Below are 17,882 nucleotides of genomic sequence, written 5' to 3'. Positions count from 1 at the left end.
CTGAACGACTTGAACTTTTGAGGGGTTTGCCTTGAGTCCGTCCTTTGAAACCCAACAACCCAGAAATTTTCCTGAATCTACCAAAAAGGTACATTTTTGGGGGTTGAGTTTGAGGTTGGCTTTTCGGAGCACGTCGAGAGTGGATTTGAGGTTGTCTTCGTACTCCGAAGTGCTTTTGCTTTTGACAACTATGTCGTCGACATACACTTCAACCTGTTTCCCGATTAGGTGCCGAAAAAGCTTGTCTACCATCCTTTGATAAGTGGCTCCGGCATTCTTTAAACCGAATGGCATCTTTTTATAAGCGAAAATGCCGAAATCGGTGATGAAAGCTGTTTTCGGAGCGTCACTCTCATCCATCAACACTTGGTGATATCCTTTGTATAAATCAAGAAAACAGAAAATTTCGAAGCCGATCAAAGCTTCTACTTTTTTATCTATATTCGGAAGGGGATAGCAATCTTTTGGACAGTGCTTGTTTAGATCGGTAAAATCTATGCACATCCGCCATCCTCCTCCTTTTTTCTTGATCATCACAGGATTGGCCACCCAAGAAGGATATTTCACCTCGAATAGTACATCCGCTTTTAGTAATTGGCGGACTTCGTCATGGATGACTTGGCTTCTTTCTGCCGCAAAGAGTCTTTGCTTCTGTTTTACTGGCCGGATTGAAGGATCAATATTTAACCGATGAGTGATTACCTCAGGGGGCACTCCGGTCATGTCCAACGGAGACCATGCAAAGACATCTTTGTACTCCTTGAGGAGCTGAATGGTCTTTTCCCGGAGTAGAGGCGTTCCTGCGAAGCCGACCTTGACCGTTCTGGATGGATCATCTTCGTATAACTGAACGGTCATTGAGTTCGGCTCTGAAGTGACTTCGGTCATCTCGCTTGCCTCCGACTCCGGTTGCTGTGATTGCTATGCTTGATGGTGCCGAACTGATTGCTCGGCACTTTTAAGCGCAATCTGCAGACATTCTTTTGCTCTTTTTTGATCACCTCGGATGACCGCTATCCCACCTTTAGTGGGGATCTTGATGGTGAGGTGATAAGTAGAGCAAACGGCCCGAATTGTGTTGAGCCAGTCCCTCCCCAGGATGATGTTGTACGGAGACCGAGCTTTCACCACAAAGAACTCGATCATCGTATTGGAGCTTGTAGGCGCTTTTCCCACCGTGATCGGAAGGCTGATAATACCTTCAGGGCGGGTGTCCTCCTGGGCGAAACTTTTCAGAGGAAGTGGAGCCGGACTGAGCCGAGCTGGATCCACTTCCATTTTATCGAAACATTCTTTAAAAAGAATGCTGACTGACGCTCCTGTATCCACAAATACTCTGTGGACCAGTTTGTTTGCCACCCCGGCTTGAATGACAATAGCGTCTTGGTGAGGAGAGATGGCTGGGACGGGATCGGCATCTGAAAATGTAATCACTTCGTCTTTCTTCAGCCTTTTATGTGTTGGTTCCTCTTGATTGGAACCTCTGCGTTCTGCTTTTAGGGACGACTTAGTCTTCCCGGCTGGGAGAGCATCAATAGTCAGGATTACTCCATCGTATTGCGGCTCGTCGTCGTCTTCGGGATCCTCATGCCTTTTCGGATCCTGAGGATTGCAGTTCGCACTTCTCTGCCTTTTGTTCTTTTTCGGCTGCTTGCTTTGGTATTTTTTTAACGTTCCTGTTTTCACAAGAACATCAATACCTGCAGCCAAATCTCGGCACTCCTCGGTATCGTGACCGTGGGTTTGATGGAAGGAGCAATATTGATCCTGAAGTCGCCGTGCGGCTGATTTCGTCATCCGCTTTGGTTTTTCGAACATATCGGAATGTAGTTCGAAAATTTCCGCTCTTGACTTGTTTAATGGTACGAACTGAGCGGGCGGCTTCTCAGGATTAAGACGTGGCCCCAATCTGCCTTGTACCGGTGCCCTTTGAATTCTTTCAAAAGGAGTTCGGCGAGGAAGCACTTGGTCGCTTTGATCGGGCTTCCTTTTGTCTCCTTGGGATGAGCTGTCTAACGACCGTTTTCGACGGTCTGCCTCATCCGCACGAGAAAACTGGTCCGCAATGTCCCACATTTCTTGAGCTGTTTGCGGACCGCACTCCACGAGCTTTCTGTAGAGAGCTCCGGGCAGGATTCCATTTTGGAATGCCGAGATGACAAGTAGATCATTGAGATTATCTACTTGTAGGCATTCCTTATGGAATCTCGTCAGGAAGTCGCTGATCTTTTCGTCGCGACCTTGACGTATAGAAAGCAGCTGAGCCGAAGTGATTCGGGCTTCCGCTTTCTGAAAGAACCTCCTGTGGAAAGCATCCATGAGATCTCGGTAGGATCTGATGCTGCCTTGAGGAAGGCTGTCGAACCACCTTCTGGCGTTCCCGATGAGCAGCTCGGGGAACAGCTTGCACATGTGGACCTCATTGAGACCCTGGTTCGCCATATTATATTGATAGCGTCCCAAGAAGTCATGAGGATCCTCTAGCCCGTCATAAGTCATTGACGGTGTCCGGTAGTTCCGCGGCAAAGGAGTTCGGGTGATGTCGTCCGAGAATGGAGTCTTTAATGCTCCGTACATGGCGAACCCGACATCTCTTCGGTACGGAGGAGATGGAGTTCTCCTGTGGTTCCGGTACCGAGGAGGAACATGTCGGGGTTGAGGATTCTTTCTCCTGGAAGACACGTCACTACTGCGGTAGTGACTTTCATGTCTGGATGAGGAGGGAGAATCCGCCGTTGTCTTCTCCGACTGTTGGCTCTTCTGCAGGAAGGTTAAGAACTCCTCCTGCTTCTCGGCCAAGAACAGCTTGACAGCCTCGTTCAAATCAGGCTGCTGGGAAGACTCGGTGTGTGGACCTTTTGAGCGGCTTGCTCCTTCTCCGTGAGAACTGGAAGTAGATTTTTCACGAGGCTGCTTTCCAGGCCTATGGGCTGCTGGATTAGCTTCCTCATGGTTATCACGGACGGAGGCACGGGTGTTATGTGATCTGGTATGCATTTTTTTTTTGGTAGAAGAGGATCAAAAACTCGCTTTATCACAAATTTGGTTCTCTGTTTCCCACAGACGGCGCCAGTGATGAAGCGGCGAATTTTTGATGTTTGTAAATGCAGGAAATAAATGAAGATCAACACAGAGATTTTACGTGGTTCGATTTACTGAGGTAAATCTACGTCCACGGGGAGAAATGGGGGCAGGTTTGTATTGCTTGATCTGCGAATTACAGCTTACAACACTGGCCTGCTTTATGATATTCTCTCTAGAGAGCTTTTTAGAATTTAACAGAAGAAGAAGAAACCCTTATCTATCTGACCTAGGTTCTATTTATACAGTGAACCAAGATCGTGGCATGCAGCATTTATTAGGTAGTGGATGTCGTGGAGATCGTGGCGACCTTGCATGGGTCCACTATCCTGCATGAGTTAATGACTGCTTGACACCACTAAATAGATCGTCGGTGTAGTGGAGGTGGAAATCTTGCATGAGTCCACTATCTCCTAGTTCGGTCGAATACTGAGACCGAACTGCTGAATTATTGCCGAGCAGCTTTTGCCGATCTGAGAGTAGAGCTTGATGCCGACCTGAGAGCAGAGCTTGATGAGTTGGCTTTCACCGAGCTGTAGGCTGGGGCCGAACTCTTTGGTTGTGCCGAACTGAACTCTTTAGTCACGCCGGACTGATACTCTTTAGTCATGCCGAACTGATACTCTGTCTTGGGCTTTACTGCTGTTGGGCTTGTTTAGTACGTACTCCATCACTCTGCTATCGGGTTCGCCCCGACCCGGTATGCTCTCTCCCAGTATTCTTGATTTCCCTTCGCTGGCGCTCCGCAGCCCGGTCACGCCGCTCGTACCCGACCCGTTTAATCGGGTCGTGGCTCCGGATACGGAGGCGGAGGATAGGGCGATCGGGGAGAAGGGTTTTTATCTGCATCCCTCGCCCGTAAATACTCCGAGGGATTCAGAGCCCCGGCTTCTGCCCCTGTTTCCTTTGACTTCACCCAGAGTTTCCGGGTCGTCGTCAACTCAAGCGGAATCTTGACTCAGTTTTTTCTTTTTCCTTTAATATTTTCATCATTTTGGAATTGATGACGGAAAATGTACTGTTATATTATCAAAAAAAGAATTTAGTAATTTAAACAAAAATAAGTAAGTACCAACTTTGCTTGAATTCCATTTATCTTGACTTCTACTCGACCATTTATGTTTTGCCTACTTTCTGTGTCGATATTTGTTATGCTTTATTCTTTTTTATTTTTGTCTTCTTTTCCCAAAAAAAAAGAAACAATTTCCTTTTTTGCCTTCCTTTTCGTTTTGGTTTGTTTGCATCGAGAATTCGATTTCGATTTTTCTAACTGTTAAATAAATAATGCAGTCATTTATAATTTTGAATATTTTATTTAGACTGAAGTTGTAAAAATTAAATAACTAAGTCTCGAATGATTGCATTAAATTTTCCACGGCCAATCTAATTCCTAAGTAGTGATTATGAGTTGGACAAACTCCAAGTTTGAATTGGAAGAGTATGCGATTCTCTATTTAAACGAGTAATTTATATCAGTGAAATGAGTATTAATTAAATAATTAATTGATGACTTGAATTGAGTTAGGCATTTAAGAAAGGGGTTTCGGAGTTCATTTACGTAAACACGCAATATTATATTGAAGTGTTTGAAATAACTTGACTTATGAAGTGTTCAAACTTCACAAGAAAAAAAGGTTGTTAATCTGGAATGATATTAATATCTTTTTTACTTTACTTTGAATACAAGAGTTACTTGGCCTCCTTTTTTCAATAAAGAATTAAAGATGAAGAGATCAATTTGATTTGGATAAGCAATGGCTCATTTGTAATATTCATAAAAAAAATTCAATATGTTTTCATGAAATTAATCTATTTGGGGTACCTATTTAAATATGGTTTTTATAAATTTGATCGTGCGCGCGCACATATCTATGAGTACTATAATTAATGATTCAGCAATAATTTAATTAATTGGTAGTTTCATTGCATAAGTGATAAGAGATTATCTTAGATTAGAAATAAAACGTGATAGGATATATTAATGATCTAAATAGTTTTAAAAAACCATGAATTTAGTCAAATTTAACTCGTTTTATAACTTCAAAAATCACATAAAGTTTAGATTTGTTGGTAATTATTCCACAATAAATTTCTTGATGAAATGTATCTAATATAAAAACCTGGAAAATCATACATGGATGTCACCACCTATGAAAAACGATGTTGTCTATTCACAAAGAAAACGCAATCATTTGATTATAACATATCTATAATATATTATAAGCAAATGATATTTTTTTGCCGTGAAATAATTGCGAAAAAAAATAATTCCAAAATTCATTATTTTCCCAACTGATTTTTAAAGTTTTAGAACATACTATCAAAATTTTACAAATTTTCATGTTTTTTCCAGTAATTTGCCCAACGGAAATTATGTTATTGTTGTTAGTTTCAACTATTTTCCCTAGGTTTAATTTGGAAATTCTTTATTGTTAAAAATTTTGGTTAAAAAGGAATTTCGTAGTACTTGAGTTACACTCCTTTTCCTCAATCGAATTTTCCCCTGTAGGAATTTGTTGAAACAGATTTTATGAGGTTATTCACTTGTAGAATTTCAGAAATTTTGCTCTTTTTCTTGTTTCCTTTTTTATTCTAGAACCCAGTGTGAAGTTTGTAAATAATGTTTGGATAATTGATATATTTCACTTTTACACTTTGTGAGGTCAATCTTCATTTTTTTTTGACATATTTATGAAGATAGGAGGAAGATCTTATCGCCAAAATTACATGGGTTTGGATGCGGCATCGCAGGGAAAAATTCTGGAAAGTAGTTTTCTTATGGTTAATGAATGCGGATGACTTTGGCAGTTGAATAGTTGTAGTTGATTAAAGTCGAGTTTTTTGCTACAAAATAAGGTGCTATAAAAAAATTACTTGAGCTAGCTGGCATTGTTGACTTGATGGTTGTCCATCAATGCTAATCGAGCCATTCTCGGACCGATGTTAGGAGCCTTTAGGTGCTGGCGGACGTTACGTTACTCAACACGTGTAGTCCAGGTCGAGCGACGGATGACTACACACGATCAAGAGCTGCATACACACTTACATATCACTCACTTATGCACATAGTTATTACTAGTATTTAGGTGGTGTTCGGTTTACAAGATTGTATCTCGAGATTGAGATTATATATGTAGTGTGTTTGATTAATGAGATTCAATCACATAACTCAATCCTAGGGAGTTGTTTGGTTATTATGATTCGTCGAGTTATTGATCTTTATCCGGACGATACCCATTGATTGGTTACATTGATATTTATTCCGGTGGCCCGTTTTAATAAGCAAGGCCCTCACTATTCATCTGCATTTCAGCGTATAGGTATCTGTATTTGTTCCTCTGATTATTACAATTCATTGGACGGCGTGCCAATACAAACATATGACCGATCTTAATAACTAACTAGGATGTCATGGTGGGAATGAAAACTGAAAATCCAAATCGAGATACACCGTTTATATCAACCAATCAACAACATACCGATAGAAACACACAATATAATCGAATGAGCTAACCTGAAATTCCCCACCGAGATGTCCTAAGTGAGTCGCCGCAGGTTGGGGGAAATTTGCTGAGGACAACTGCACGGGAATGAAAAAACAAAGGAGGGAGTCGTGGTATTAATATTTGGTGGATTATTGAAATAATGAGAAAACCCTAGGGGCAAAAAAGTAATCACACAGTATGGCACTATATTAATACAATCAACCAAACAGCCAGATGGGCATTGTCTCATTTTAATAAATGTGCAACCAAACACCAGTAATGCTCTATGATTAAATACATGCTTTGATTATAAACCAAATGGTGGCCCGAACATCTTCGTAACCCATGTTAACAACCAAACGACTCCTAGACGAATAATCATGGGATACTTAGTCATAGCTAACCCCTCCAACTACAATAATCTAACAATTTAATCGTAGATTATATCTTGGTACTATTTTATATAGGAAACCAAACATCATCTTAGTGTATCAAAGCCATAAGAACAAGAGGTACAAGTATACCCCAAAATAAGTAGTAATGCCATATTTAGGTCCTTTATGGCCTTATTCACTAATCTATATTGGCATGGGCGGAGCCACATACATTAGGTGGGCAAAGCAAATGCCCACTCAAAAAAATATGTACATGTACTATTTTTCTTTAAATTTAGACGTTTATTTGAATTTGGGCATTAGCTCAAAAAATATGGATCTACACTGCCCCGTTCTCAAAAAATAGTTTTATTTCTAGACGATACGAATTTTAATAAAAATTTGGTAAAGTAAGAGAGAATTAGAAAAAGTAGGTAAAATAAGTAAGACATAGAGAAAAAGTGGAGAGTTTGAGATAAAAGAGAAAAGTGAGGAGAGAACTTTTCATTATATGAACTGTGATTATTTTTTGTGGACATTCCAAAATGATAAGATGAGACTATTTTTCATTGACAGAGGGAGTATTTTTTTTAATTTGTACATTTATTTGAATTTCTTCTTAAATATCCCTTCTCCTATTATGAAATTACTTGCTTGCATATAACTTTACTCCTCCTAAGTTTAATTCCCAGCTTCACCATTATTTGTTGGTAGTCTCTTCTCTCATTTCCACACAAGGACCCGGATTTGAGTTTCATGCAAGGCAGATTTTATTTTTAATCTATCTTCTTATGCTCAAAAATTATTTTGTTATCTTTTTATTCTCTTCTGATGCGCACACACTTTTTTTTTTCCTTTTCGATTCTCCAATTACTTATCTTCCAATGCATTTGTTCAATCTTTTCTATATTTTGAAATCTTATAGATGAAGTTGATTTAGTTGATATTCTCAATAATTCGTAAAACTAAGTTACGTACTACCATACTCTTAAGTTGTTCATAATTAAAAATAGTTTGATTTCCTCATTAATTCAATTAAATAAAAAAATAATTGAATCTATAATTAATTGAAATCCATATTTGTTTAATTAAAATAAGTTGAAACGTCTATTAATTCAATTGAATATTATATTGTATTTTAGAAATTCTCACTTTTTCAATTAAAATGCATATCAAACTAAAATCAACCAAACTACCTTATTTTTAGTTAGGCCTGCTTATTCGGCCGGTTCCGGTTCTAACCGGGCCGCTTGACCGGTGAACTAGTTTTAAATTTTCATAAATCCTAAAACCGGAATTGGAACCGATCGGTTCCGTTTGGAACCGGCCGGTTAAGAACTGATCGATTCCGGTTCCGAACCGAAACCGATGTGTAATTTTAATCCGAATTGATTTATAATTCGAAATAGTTCAATACTAAAAAAAATAATCCAACATCTAGAAATATAACAAATAATACCTAAAAATCAAATAAATACACAAAAAATACAAACCAACAATACAATAATATTCATATATGGATAATAGTAATGTCAAGTGTAGTAGGTCAGACTAGTTTATGTTAGCAATTTTTTAATTAAAAAATAGGAGTTCTAAACTTTAGCAATTTTTTTAAAAAATTGCTAAAGTTTAGAACTCCTATTGTTTAATTTAAAAATTGAATTCCATTTTCCCTTTTTTGGCTAAACAAATATTCAATGGAATTTCTAATACTAATTTATCTTGTTGTGACTTTTTGGTTTATAACGAAACAGTTAATAAATTATTCACAAACAGGTTAAAATCGCATGTTAAATGAATTGTTACATAAATTTGTTATAACGTTAAATTTCTATCATATGAAATGATATTGTATTTGCATAAGTTCTTTTGGAAATTAAAAACAAACTCATGATGTCCTACTCATTGTAGTTAGTTCATCAAAAATAGATTGGGAAATAATTGTAGTTTCAAAGTATCACGGTTTAAACATTTTAAATACTTTAGAATCAGAGCTCGCAAATCTAACACTATTTAAATCTAAAAAGCACTCAATGTTTCAAATTATTTTACCCTAATTCAAAATTAATTCAATTAAATTAGATTTATTAGTATATTAAATTATATAAAAAAATTGAATTATAATCCGGTTCCCGGTTAGGAACCGGTCGGTTCCGATTCCGAACTGGAACCAGTTTTATTTAAAAAGCTAGAACCGGTTCCGGTTCCTCAATTAACCGGCCGGTTCTGGTTCCGATTCTGGTTAACCGAGAACCGGAGAACCATTTAAGCACTCCTCCTATTTTTAGTTGTATCAAAGATCAATCGAGATATCTAATTGTTCAATTAACTATAAAACCAATTTCAAAAACTCTAACTAAATTGAAGACCAATCGAAATTTTGAATTGTCGAATCGAATAAAATAAAAATGTCTAATCATTCAGTTATATTAAAAATTAATTGTATCTTCAAAGTGAGTATAAGATAACTGAAATAATGTTTTTTTTTCAATTAGTTCTAAAACAAATTGAAATTCTCAATGTTTAATTCAACTATAGATAGATTGAAATAAAAATTAACCAATTGCAATATCACCTATTATTTAAACTAAATAAAAAATTAATTGAAATATCCAATTATACAATCAAATTTAGGATTAATTAAATTTTACAAATTTTCACATTAATTTTATATAAGTTGAATCCCCAAAATAATATAAAATCAATTAAAAATTTCAATATAAAAAAAATAATTTCTATATTAAGATATGAAAAACATTACAATATATATTTTAAAAATAAGTGGTAATAATAAAATAAGATATGATGCTATTATATGCTAAATTCAACAATAAAGTATAATACAATACATTAATATATTAGAGTGTCACAACTTAATTTTACAAAATACTACTCCCTCTTTACTTTGGTCATCCTTACTGTGACGGATAGAGTATTAATTTCGTTTATAATACGATATATTGAAGAAAATAAATGAGAACTAAAAATCATTCTTACTTAAATTACACTAAAAAGTAAAATTAAATTAAATCTCAGTAAAACATATCCTAAAACATTGCGATCAATTTTAATATTATTTGAAGATTGAAGGTGGGTTTGTTTGGAGTGTATAATGTGGGTGTTCGTGTTTTGAAAATGCGATGTGTTATGCTAGGTCGAGATACCAGGTCCTATGAATCCACTAGATCACTTGGTCTAGGAACTCAATGGAACACGGAATACTCTGTCGTTGTACACACAAAACTCCCCTTCAAAGATCCCTCAACCCGAATACTATAGATTAGTATAGAGAAGCAGGGGTCGATCCCACGAAGATGGTCACGTAAGAAAGCGTTTAGAGACTCTTGACAAAGGTGTCTGCTGCCACGCAAACTGGGTTGAGGTATAACTAATACTAGAGCTAGACAAGAAATGTAAACACTAGACCTAGGAAACTGTGAGCATGCTGAGATCAAACATCATATAGACTACGAGATATTAAATTCCCTTCCTAGACCGTGTAAATGGCTACCTAATAGAACCAGACATGAAGCATAAAACAGTGGGGACCATAATTCCAGAATTAGCAAGTACGGCAGAAAGGCTGCAAATAACAAACTGAAACTCTAACTAACAACGACGTGCACCTTTTTAACTGAATCACAAACGCAGACGAAGAAAACAGAGCACATACCTAGATTCGAACAGAATATAAAAGTTGGGTCGTCGGAAACTTGCAACAAGCCGGAAATAACAATGATCTACATATACTAGACGAAATGAAATGAAAACACGAAGGCTAGGCATAAATTTAAACCAACTCTGCTTGGATTCACGTCAGATGCTTAATCCACTCCGGATCCAAGCGATCCGAACCAAACAACAACCTCAATCAACTCCATAACTTCCGATCTAACAGATCTAAACCGATCAACTCCGAATTTAAACGATTCCACTCAACTCAGCTACAACACCAAATTCAAACCTCCGATTCAACCAACAACAAACTCTGAGCAACCCGATCTAGCCACTACTCTGCACAGATTCAGTGAACAATTGCGAAACGCATCCAACACAAGTAAACTAACTCAAACTCCAGATAATAACAGAAATGAAATCAGAAATCAACATCAACGACATGACAGAAAATTAAACTTGCATTAAACACATAAATATTCAGTAAAAACAGAGGGCCGAGCTCTGAATAGCGAAGCTCGGTGAAATCCGCAAAATACGAGAAAATAAAATGGAACTTGTTTCTTCGCCCTCGACAGGACGGTGTTACAACCCAACTGAAATGCGAAAAAGCGAAAAGTGAGAGCAAACCCCCAGAATTTCCCTCTAAAGAACCCAAGTGTGTAAAAAGAAAAAGTGAGCTTCGAGCCACAGACTGTTAATGAGGCCTCCACCGAGAAGGTCCCTCCATAATGCATGCTTCCTCCTTTATATAGGCGCGGCTCTTCTAGAACCTTCGTAGAAATCTCCATTCTACCCTTCGGCTCCGAGATTTCCTCCGTCTTGCAATTTTCCTCCATAATGCTCACTTCTTCGCCAGTTTCCTCGGATATGTGATTGTCCTCTTCTTTTCCTAGGCCTGACGAAATTCTTCTACACACCTGGCTTAAAAAGTGTGTTAGACCCAGTAAATCCTCGAATTTATCCCCTAGACCTATGCATGAAATTAGCCTTATCAAAGATATAAATCTGAGTAGAAAGAATGAAAATAAAATATTTTATTGAGAAGAGTTTAGTAGTAAAACCAGTAAAGCTGTACAACTAACTTTATTTATTAGTATTATTTTAGTAATTATAGTACTCGATCCGTATTTATTACTACATTCTTGTGTGACTGGCCTTAATAAGGTCACATAGATTCACTTTTTTTTACCTCTTGGAATGTCATGTTTCATTAACCACAATAAATCCCATTTTGCTATCCCTAAAATCAACTTATTATTATTGCCTTGCATTACATATATACATTTTCTTATTAAGTTATAAGCATTAATAAAAAGCTAATTAATTAACGGCAATTAGCCCATTCCTCATATCTTCCTCCCTCACTTTTCTATGTCTTATTAATTCCTCATTCCTTTAATCTTCTTTTACCACACAAAATCTGCAGAGATCTTGATATTAGAATTGCAAGAAAACATTAGTTGTCTTAAATTTCACATGGGGATTACGACAATTTTACTATTACCGCCATTGTTTGTGTTTAGTATTACAAAAATGAAATAACACCCCTATTACGCATAATTAATGCCATAATGTCTGTTTTCCCCTTATTTATAATTGTCATAATCCCTACGAATTGTGGATTACAATCATATCCAAATCGTTGAAATAATATTGAAAAGTTGAATTAACCCACAAACCATTTAAACCTTCTACACTCCAATACATTCAACAACACACTATATATTTACCCTTCAATCATAATCACACACGCACAAAAACAACCCTATTTTTTTTTATAAGAAACTCTAAGCTAAAAAAAATGGATGGAGCAAGAAATGAAGAGGGTCTCACTCATCAACGAGATCTCGGGCAACGTGGGCGGCTTCCTGAGGCGGCCGCCCTCGCCCTCGAGCCATCTCCGAGGTGCCCGCGGTGCGACTCCACCAACACCAAGTTTTGTTACTACAACAACTATAGCCTCTCTCAACCAAGATACTATTGCAAATCTTGCCGGAGGTATTGGACTCATGGCGGAACCCTAAGGAACGTCCCCATCGGCGGCGGCAGCCGGAAAAGCAAGCGGCCGAGGATTTCATCCCCCTCTTCGCCTCCGCCTCTTCCAAGGCCAAGAGCCGTGGCGCCATCCGCCGCAGCGAATCCGACAGCTGTCGTCACGCGGCCGGTGGCGCCGCCGATGGTCGGCGGATTCTACGGCGGTGGCTGGTTTTTGCCTTCCTTGGCTGCAATGCAGTCCGTTGGGATCAATCAAGGGGCGCCGGCGATGGGCGGAGGAAGTCGTTTCGGTTCGAATATGGCCCTTTTGCAAGGGATGATGAGTTCTCCGGCGGCGGCGCGTCTACGCTCTCCGCCGCAGCAAAACTTAATTCAGCCGGGGAGTTTTAGTTCTTGGACTCCAAGCGTGAGCAACGTCGGCGCTACCAGCTCTTCGGCTGCATCCGCGGCCGGAATCTGGAGCAGCGGCGGTGGCGGTGGCGGTAGTCAATGGTCCGACTGTAATCGATCCGGGGTTTGATTCTTCTGAATGATTTGATTTTTTTACAATAATCACAAGAAAAGTACATGGAATGTTTGTTTAGATTTTTTCGTTTTTTTATACAAATTTATTTGTATTCTTGTGAAAAAATACATGATCAATATGTTTAACTGATTATGTATAGTTTCAGTCATAGTGATGTGCAGATTTGAAAAATTGTTGGTCTTCTTAATTTCATCTTTATTTATTATTCGTATTGGAAATATCTAAATTAATGTACTCCGACATCTCATTTGTTCTAATAAAATTACTAGCTGTTCAAATTTTGTTTTCAAATGAGTTTAACATTTTGATATAATTTTCACAATAACATCTTATTATCAAGTACACGCACATATTTTAAAGGTATTATTAGCTCTTCTTAATCATACTAGTATATATAGGCTTATTCATCTCGACGATATTGATTTGCTATTGATTATTTACTACCACTAGTTAATACAATTTGATGTTTCAATGTAATAAACAAGAACAATACGTACATTTTAGATTTTAAAAATCAACTTCACACAAAGTGACTAATTACCCATGAATAAGAAATGTCATTAATTTTTCACTATTATCTCGAACAATATACAAACTTTATTCTCTTCATTAATTAGAACAAATTTAATTTAATTGCTTTTTTCCATTTAATTTAATTGAGTTTTCCATGGAACCAAAAATATACTTCTATTATTACATCTATCCTCTCATTAGTGATATACTGATCTGTGGCTAGCTGCATAGAAAATACTGAAATAAAGTTCAAAAAAACAAACCTAAAAACTACGTCTTGATTATTAACACCGCGCGCCTTAATTAAGATTATAGGGTTGTAATGTTTGAAAAGTCTAGTTAATTAATACCAGCAGAATAATGCAAGACTGATTAATTTGTGTGCAAAATTTCAAACTAGATAATTATTTTATGTCCTAAATTGTCAAGCTAAAGCTATATCTCTAATGCAATGTCCTTGCATTAGGCTAATAATCTCGAACTAATTAATCCACCGAAAATTAAATACTCCATTAGTTAAGCTTATTCTGTAATCGCATCATCATCCATCCAAATTCTAACTATTTATTGTGTTAATGTAAAGACTACAGATGATTGACATGTGACAGAGGTTATTCTTTTAAATGGCCATGGATTATACAATTGTGAAAATGCATTCCACAAGATCTATACGACTTATACACAAGAAGGTTGTTATGTGTTAGTGTAGAATGGTGGTTTATTATATGTAGAACATCGTCTGATTATATAAAAAAATTCGTATAGAATATGTTGCGTACCTTATATGAAAATCATCCCTGTTTGATAAACGTTTAGAGTTGTTTGTTTAGTTATATATATTTAGTTTGATTCTACTGCATTAGAATATGTTATTGACATCTTTCATTTTACAAAATTTATAAAAATCAAAGCTCAGATTTATTTGTTTCTCTATAACTTCAAATAACTGAATAAAATAACAAATAATGAACAAATCGAGCTTTGGTTTTTATGAATTTTATAAAATAAAAAATATCTATGATATTTGTTAATGTATTTGAATCAAACTAAACATATAAAACAAAACAAACAAAGCTATATGTCCTCAAACGATCACGATGCTCATATAAAACGCTCACATAAGATATATAGTATCATTTTTCTATATTTGTACATGGATATAACTTTTTAAAATTATGCATTTTTTATTTATATTATGCATATGTTTGAATCTCATATTTTTTTAAATCCAATTTGCACGAAATATTTCTATAATCACAGGTACGACGCATACAAAGAGAGATAATTTATGGATCAAATCTTTGATAAGTAGCTCCTCGACTTGTCTTTATAATTCATACCAAGATTTATTTTTATTCGTCTATTGCTTGTTTGGTGGACGTCTAGATCTATATGATTGTTTTTATACTCCTAGATATTACTCTCTTCATCCCACTTAAGATGATACATTTTCCTTTTTAGTTTGTCCAAATAAGATGATACATTTCCTTTTTTTGGAAACTTTATCTATCCAATTAATACACCAACCACTTTTTTTCACTCATATTAAAACATTTATCTTCCTTTCTCTCTATTTTAATACTTACACTCACCTTTTCTTAATCCAATTAAACACATTATGTTATGGAATTTGGGGTAAAACTAAACTATCATTCTTGCTTCTTCAAACTATCATTCTTGCTTCGACAGACTATCATTCTTGTAGTTGGAAACTATCATTCTATGAGTTTCAAGCTATCATTCTATGGGTTGTGGACAACTAATGAAGTGTTCAGGGACTGATGTGTAAAAGCTCAGGGTCTAATATGCAAATTCTTGTAATTTCTGTTTGAATTTTTCCTTCAAAACTTTGTATATAGAATGAGAGGAATGAGTTAGAGTCTCGGCATCAGGGATCGAGCTGTGTAACTAACAAAAGTAAAAGAGAGTTCTTCATCTTGAGTTAGTTGGAATTCTTCCAGAGATTCAATAAAAAGTTCTTCACCGTTTCTCCTTGAGTTCATAAATTCTTGGTTACTCATTTTAAATCAGCATTGCGTGTGTTGTTCTTATTCGTTCAAGTATTGATCTTGATTGTGCTCGAGATCTGAAATTGATAGCGTTGAGCTGCTGTTTACAAATTGGCGCCGTCTGTGGGAACGAGAGAAGACGACGCATTCAAGTATGCCTACCGCAAAATTCGATGTTGAGCGTTTCACCGGCGAAAATGATTTTGGCCTTTGGAGATTGAAAATGAAAGCTGTTCTGATGCAGCAAGGTGTCTGGGATTAAGTCAAATCCAAGATGGACAAGAAGGAACTTCAGGGGGTGGATGCGGCGAAAGCGCAGGAGCTGGAATATAAGGCTTATAGCTCAATCGTATTATGCCTCAGTGATAGGGTTTTGAGGGAAGTCCAGAAAGAAGATGATGCCGCAGGAGTATGGGAAAAATTAGAGAAAATCTACATGGAGAAGTCGATCTCCAATAGGTTGCATCTCAAGCAAAGATTGTTCAACTTTAGATTCTCGGACTCCAAGAATCTGGCGGATCAGCTGGAAGATTTTCGAAAATGCATAGATGATCTTGAGGGTGTTGATGATCCTATGAAGGATGAAGATAAAGCGCTGATGTTGCTCAATGCTCTGCCCCCGATTTTTGAACAATTCAAGGACTCCATACTTCTAGGGAGAGATTCCAAGGTGACTTTGGAAGAAGTTTATTCTGCATTAAAATTGAAAGGAATGCAGAAATCCATCAACAAACCGATTGATCAAGCAGCTGAAAGTCTGAATGTGAAAGCAACCTCAAAGAAGCCGTTCAAGTTCAAGAAACAATCATCTGATAAGTGGAAGCCAAAGTTTGCAAAAGATGGAGATCAAAAGGAAACAAGAAGCTGTTTCTGGTGTAAAAAACCAGGACACATCAAGCAGAATTGCTTTGCTTGGAAGAAAAAGCAAGCTGAAAATCATAAGGAAGAAGGAACTGCGGCAATCACTGAAGAAATTGAAGAAGCTAGAGCTCTAAATGTGGACCAGAGAAGTCCTATATCCAAGTTATGGATCATGGATTCTGGCTGCAGTTTCCATATGTCTTCAAATCTTGAATGGTTCATGGATTTCAAGGAATCTGATGGCTCGGTGCTGCTGGGAGATGATCACGTTTGCGATGTTAAGGGTGTGGGGAAGATATGTTTGAGGATGGATGATGGATCTATGAGAACTCTCACTGATGTGAGGTACATCCCATCCATCAAAAGGAACCTGATATCCTTGGGGCTTCTTGAGAAGAATGGCTATCGATTGACTCTTTTTGGTGGAGAGATGCTTGTTACAAAGAATGGGGAAACGATCATGAAGGCTATCAGAAACAATGTGCTCTATTATCTACAAGCTGAGGCAGTGGCTGGTATGGCTAACTCTACTTCACAGATCATCAATTGGCATGCTAGGCTGGGCCATGTGGGAGACACTGGGCTGACACAGCTGGTAAAGCAAGGCATTATTCAGATGGATGAATCTGGGATACAGAGAGCCATTGGATCATGTGAAGAGTGCATTCTTGGAAAAAGCAAGAAGCTACCATATGGAGTAGGCAAACACAACTCAACAGAGCCTCTCCAATATGTTCACAGTGACATATGGGGCCCTGCACCAGTGAATAGCATTGGAGGAGGCAGGTATTTCTTATCCTTTGTGGATGATTTTTCAAGGAAGGTTTGGATTGTGATCATGAAAGATAAATCAGAGACATTTCAAAGATTTAAAGAATGGTGCACTGAGGTTGAGTTGGAGAAAGGAAAGCCATTGAGATGTCTAAGGACTGACAATGGGTTGGAGTTCTTATCCCATGAATTTGATGAGTTCTGCAGAGCCAAGGGTGTGAAGAGACATAGAACAGTCCCACACAACCCCCAACAAAATGGGGTTGCAGAGAGGATCAATAGGACCATTCTTGAAAGTGTCAGATGCATGTTGATAGCCTCTGGAATGTCAAAGCCTTTCTGGGCTGAAGCAGCCTCCACTGTTGTTGTCCTGATCAACAAATGCCCATCAGCTGCTATTGAGAATCAAACCCCAGATAGTAGGTGGTATGGCTCTTATGGAGATTATTCCATATTAAGGCCATTTGGGTGTAGAGCATATGCCCATATTAAACAAGGAAAGTTAGAGCCAAGGGCTCTCAGATGTGTGATGATAGGCTATCAAAAGGGGGTTAAGGGCTACAGAATATGGTGTTGTGAGGAAGTAAAT

At 37.4% G+C, this 17,882-nt stretch overlaps 1 protein-coding gene across 1 annotated transcript; it reads left to right on the top strand.

The window, feature by feature from the left end:
- Positions 1-12,419: 12,419 nt before the first annotated feature.
- On the top strand, positions 12,420-13,133 carry LOC121803756 (dof zinc finger protein DOF3.1-like). The gene has a single exon (XM_042203370.1). It carries the CDS (start codon positions 12,420-12,422, stop codon positions 13,131-13,133), a length of 714 nt encoding a protein of 237 aa, XP_042059304.1.
- Positions 13,134-17,882: the final 4,749 nt, after the last annotated feature.

Source organism: Salvia splendens, chromosome 5, assembly GCF_004379255.2.
Source record: "Salvia splendens isolate huo1 chromosome 5, SspV2, whole genome shotgun sequence".
NCBI classification, from domain to species: domain Eukaryota; kingdom Viridiplantae; phylum Streptophyta; class Magnoliopsida; order Lamiales; family Lamiaceae; genus Salvia; species Salvia splendens.
This window is presented reverse-complemented; position numbering and strand designations above follow the sequence as displayed.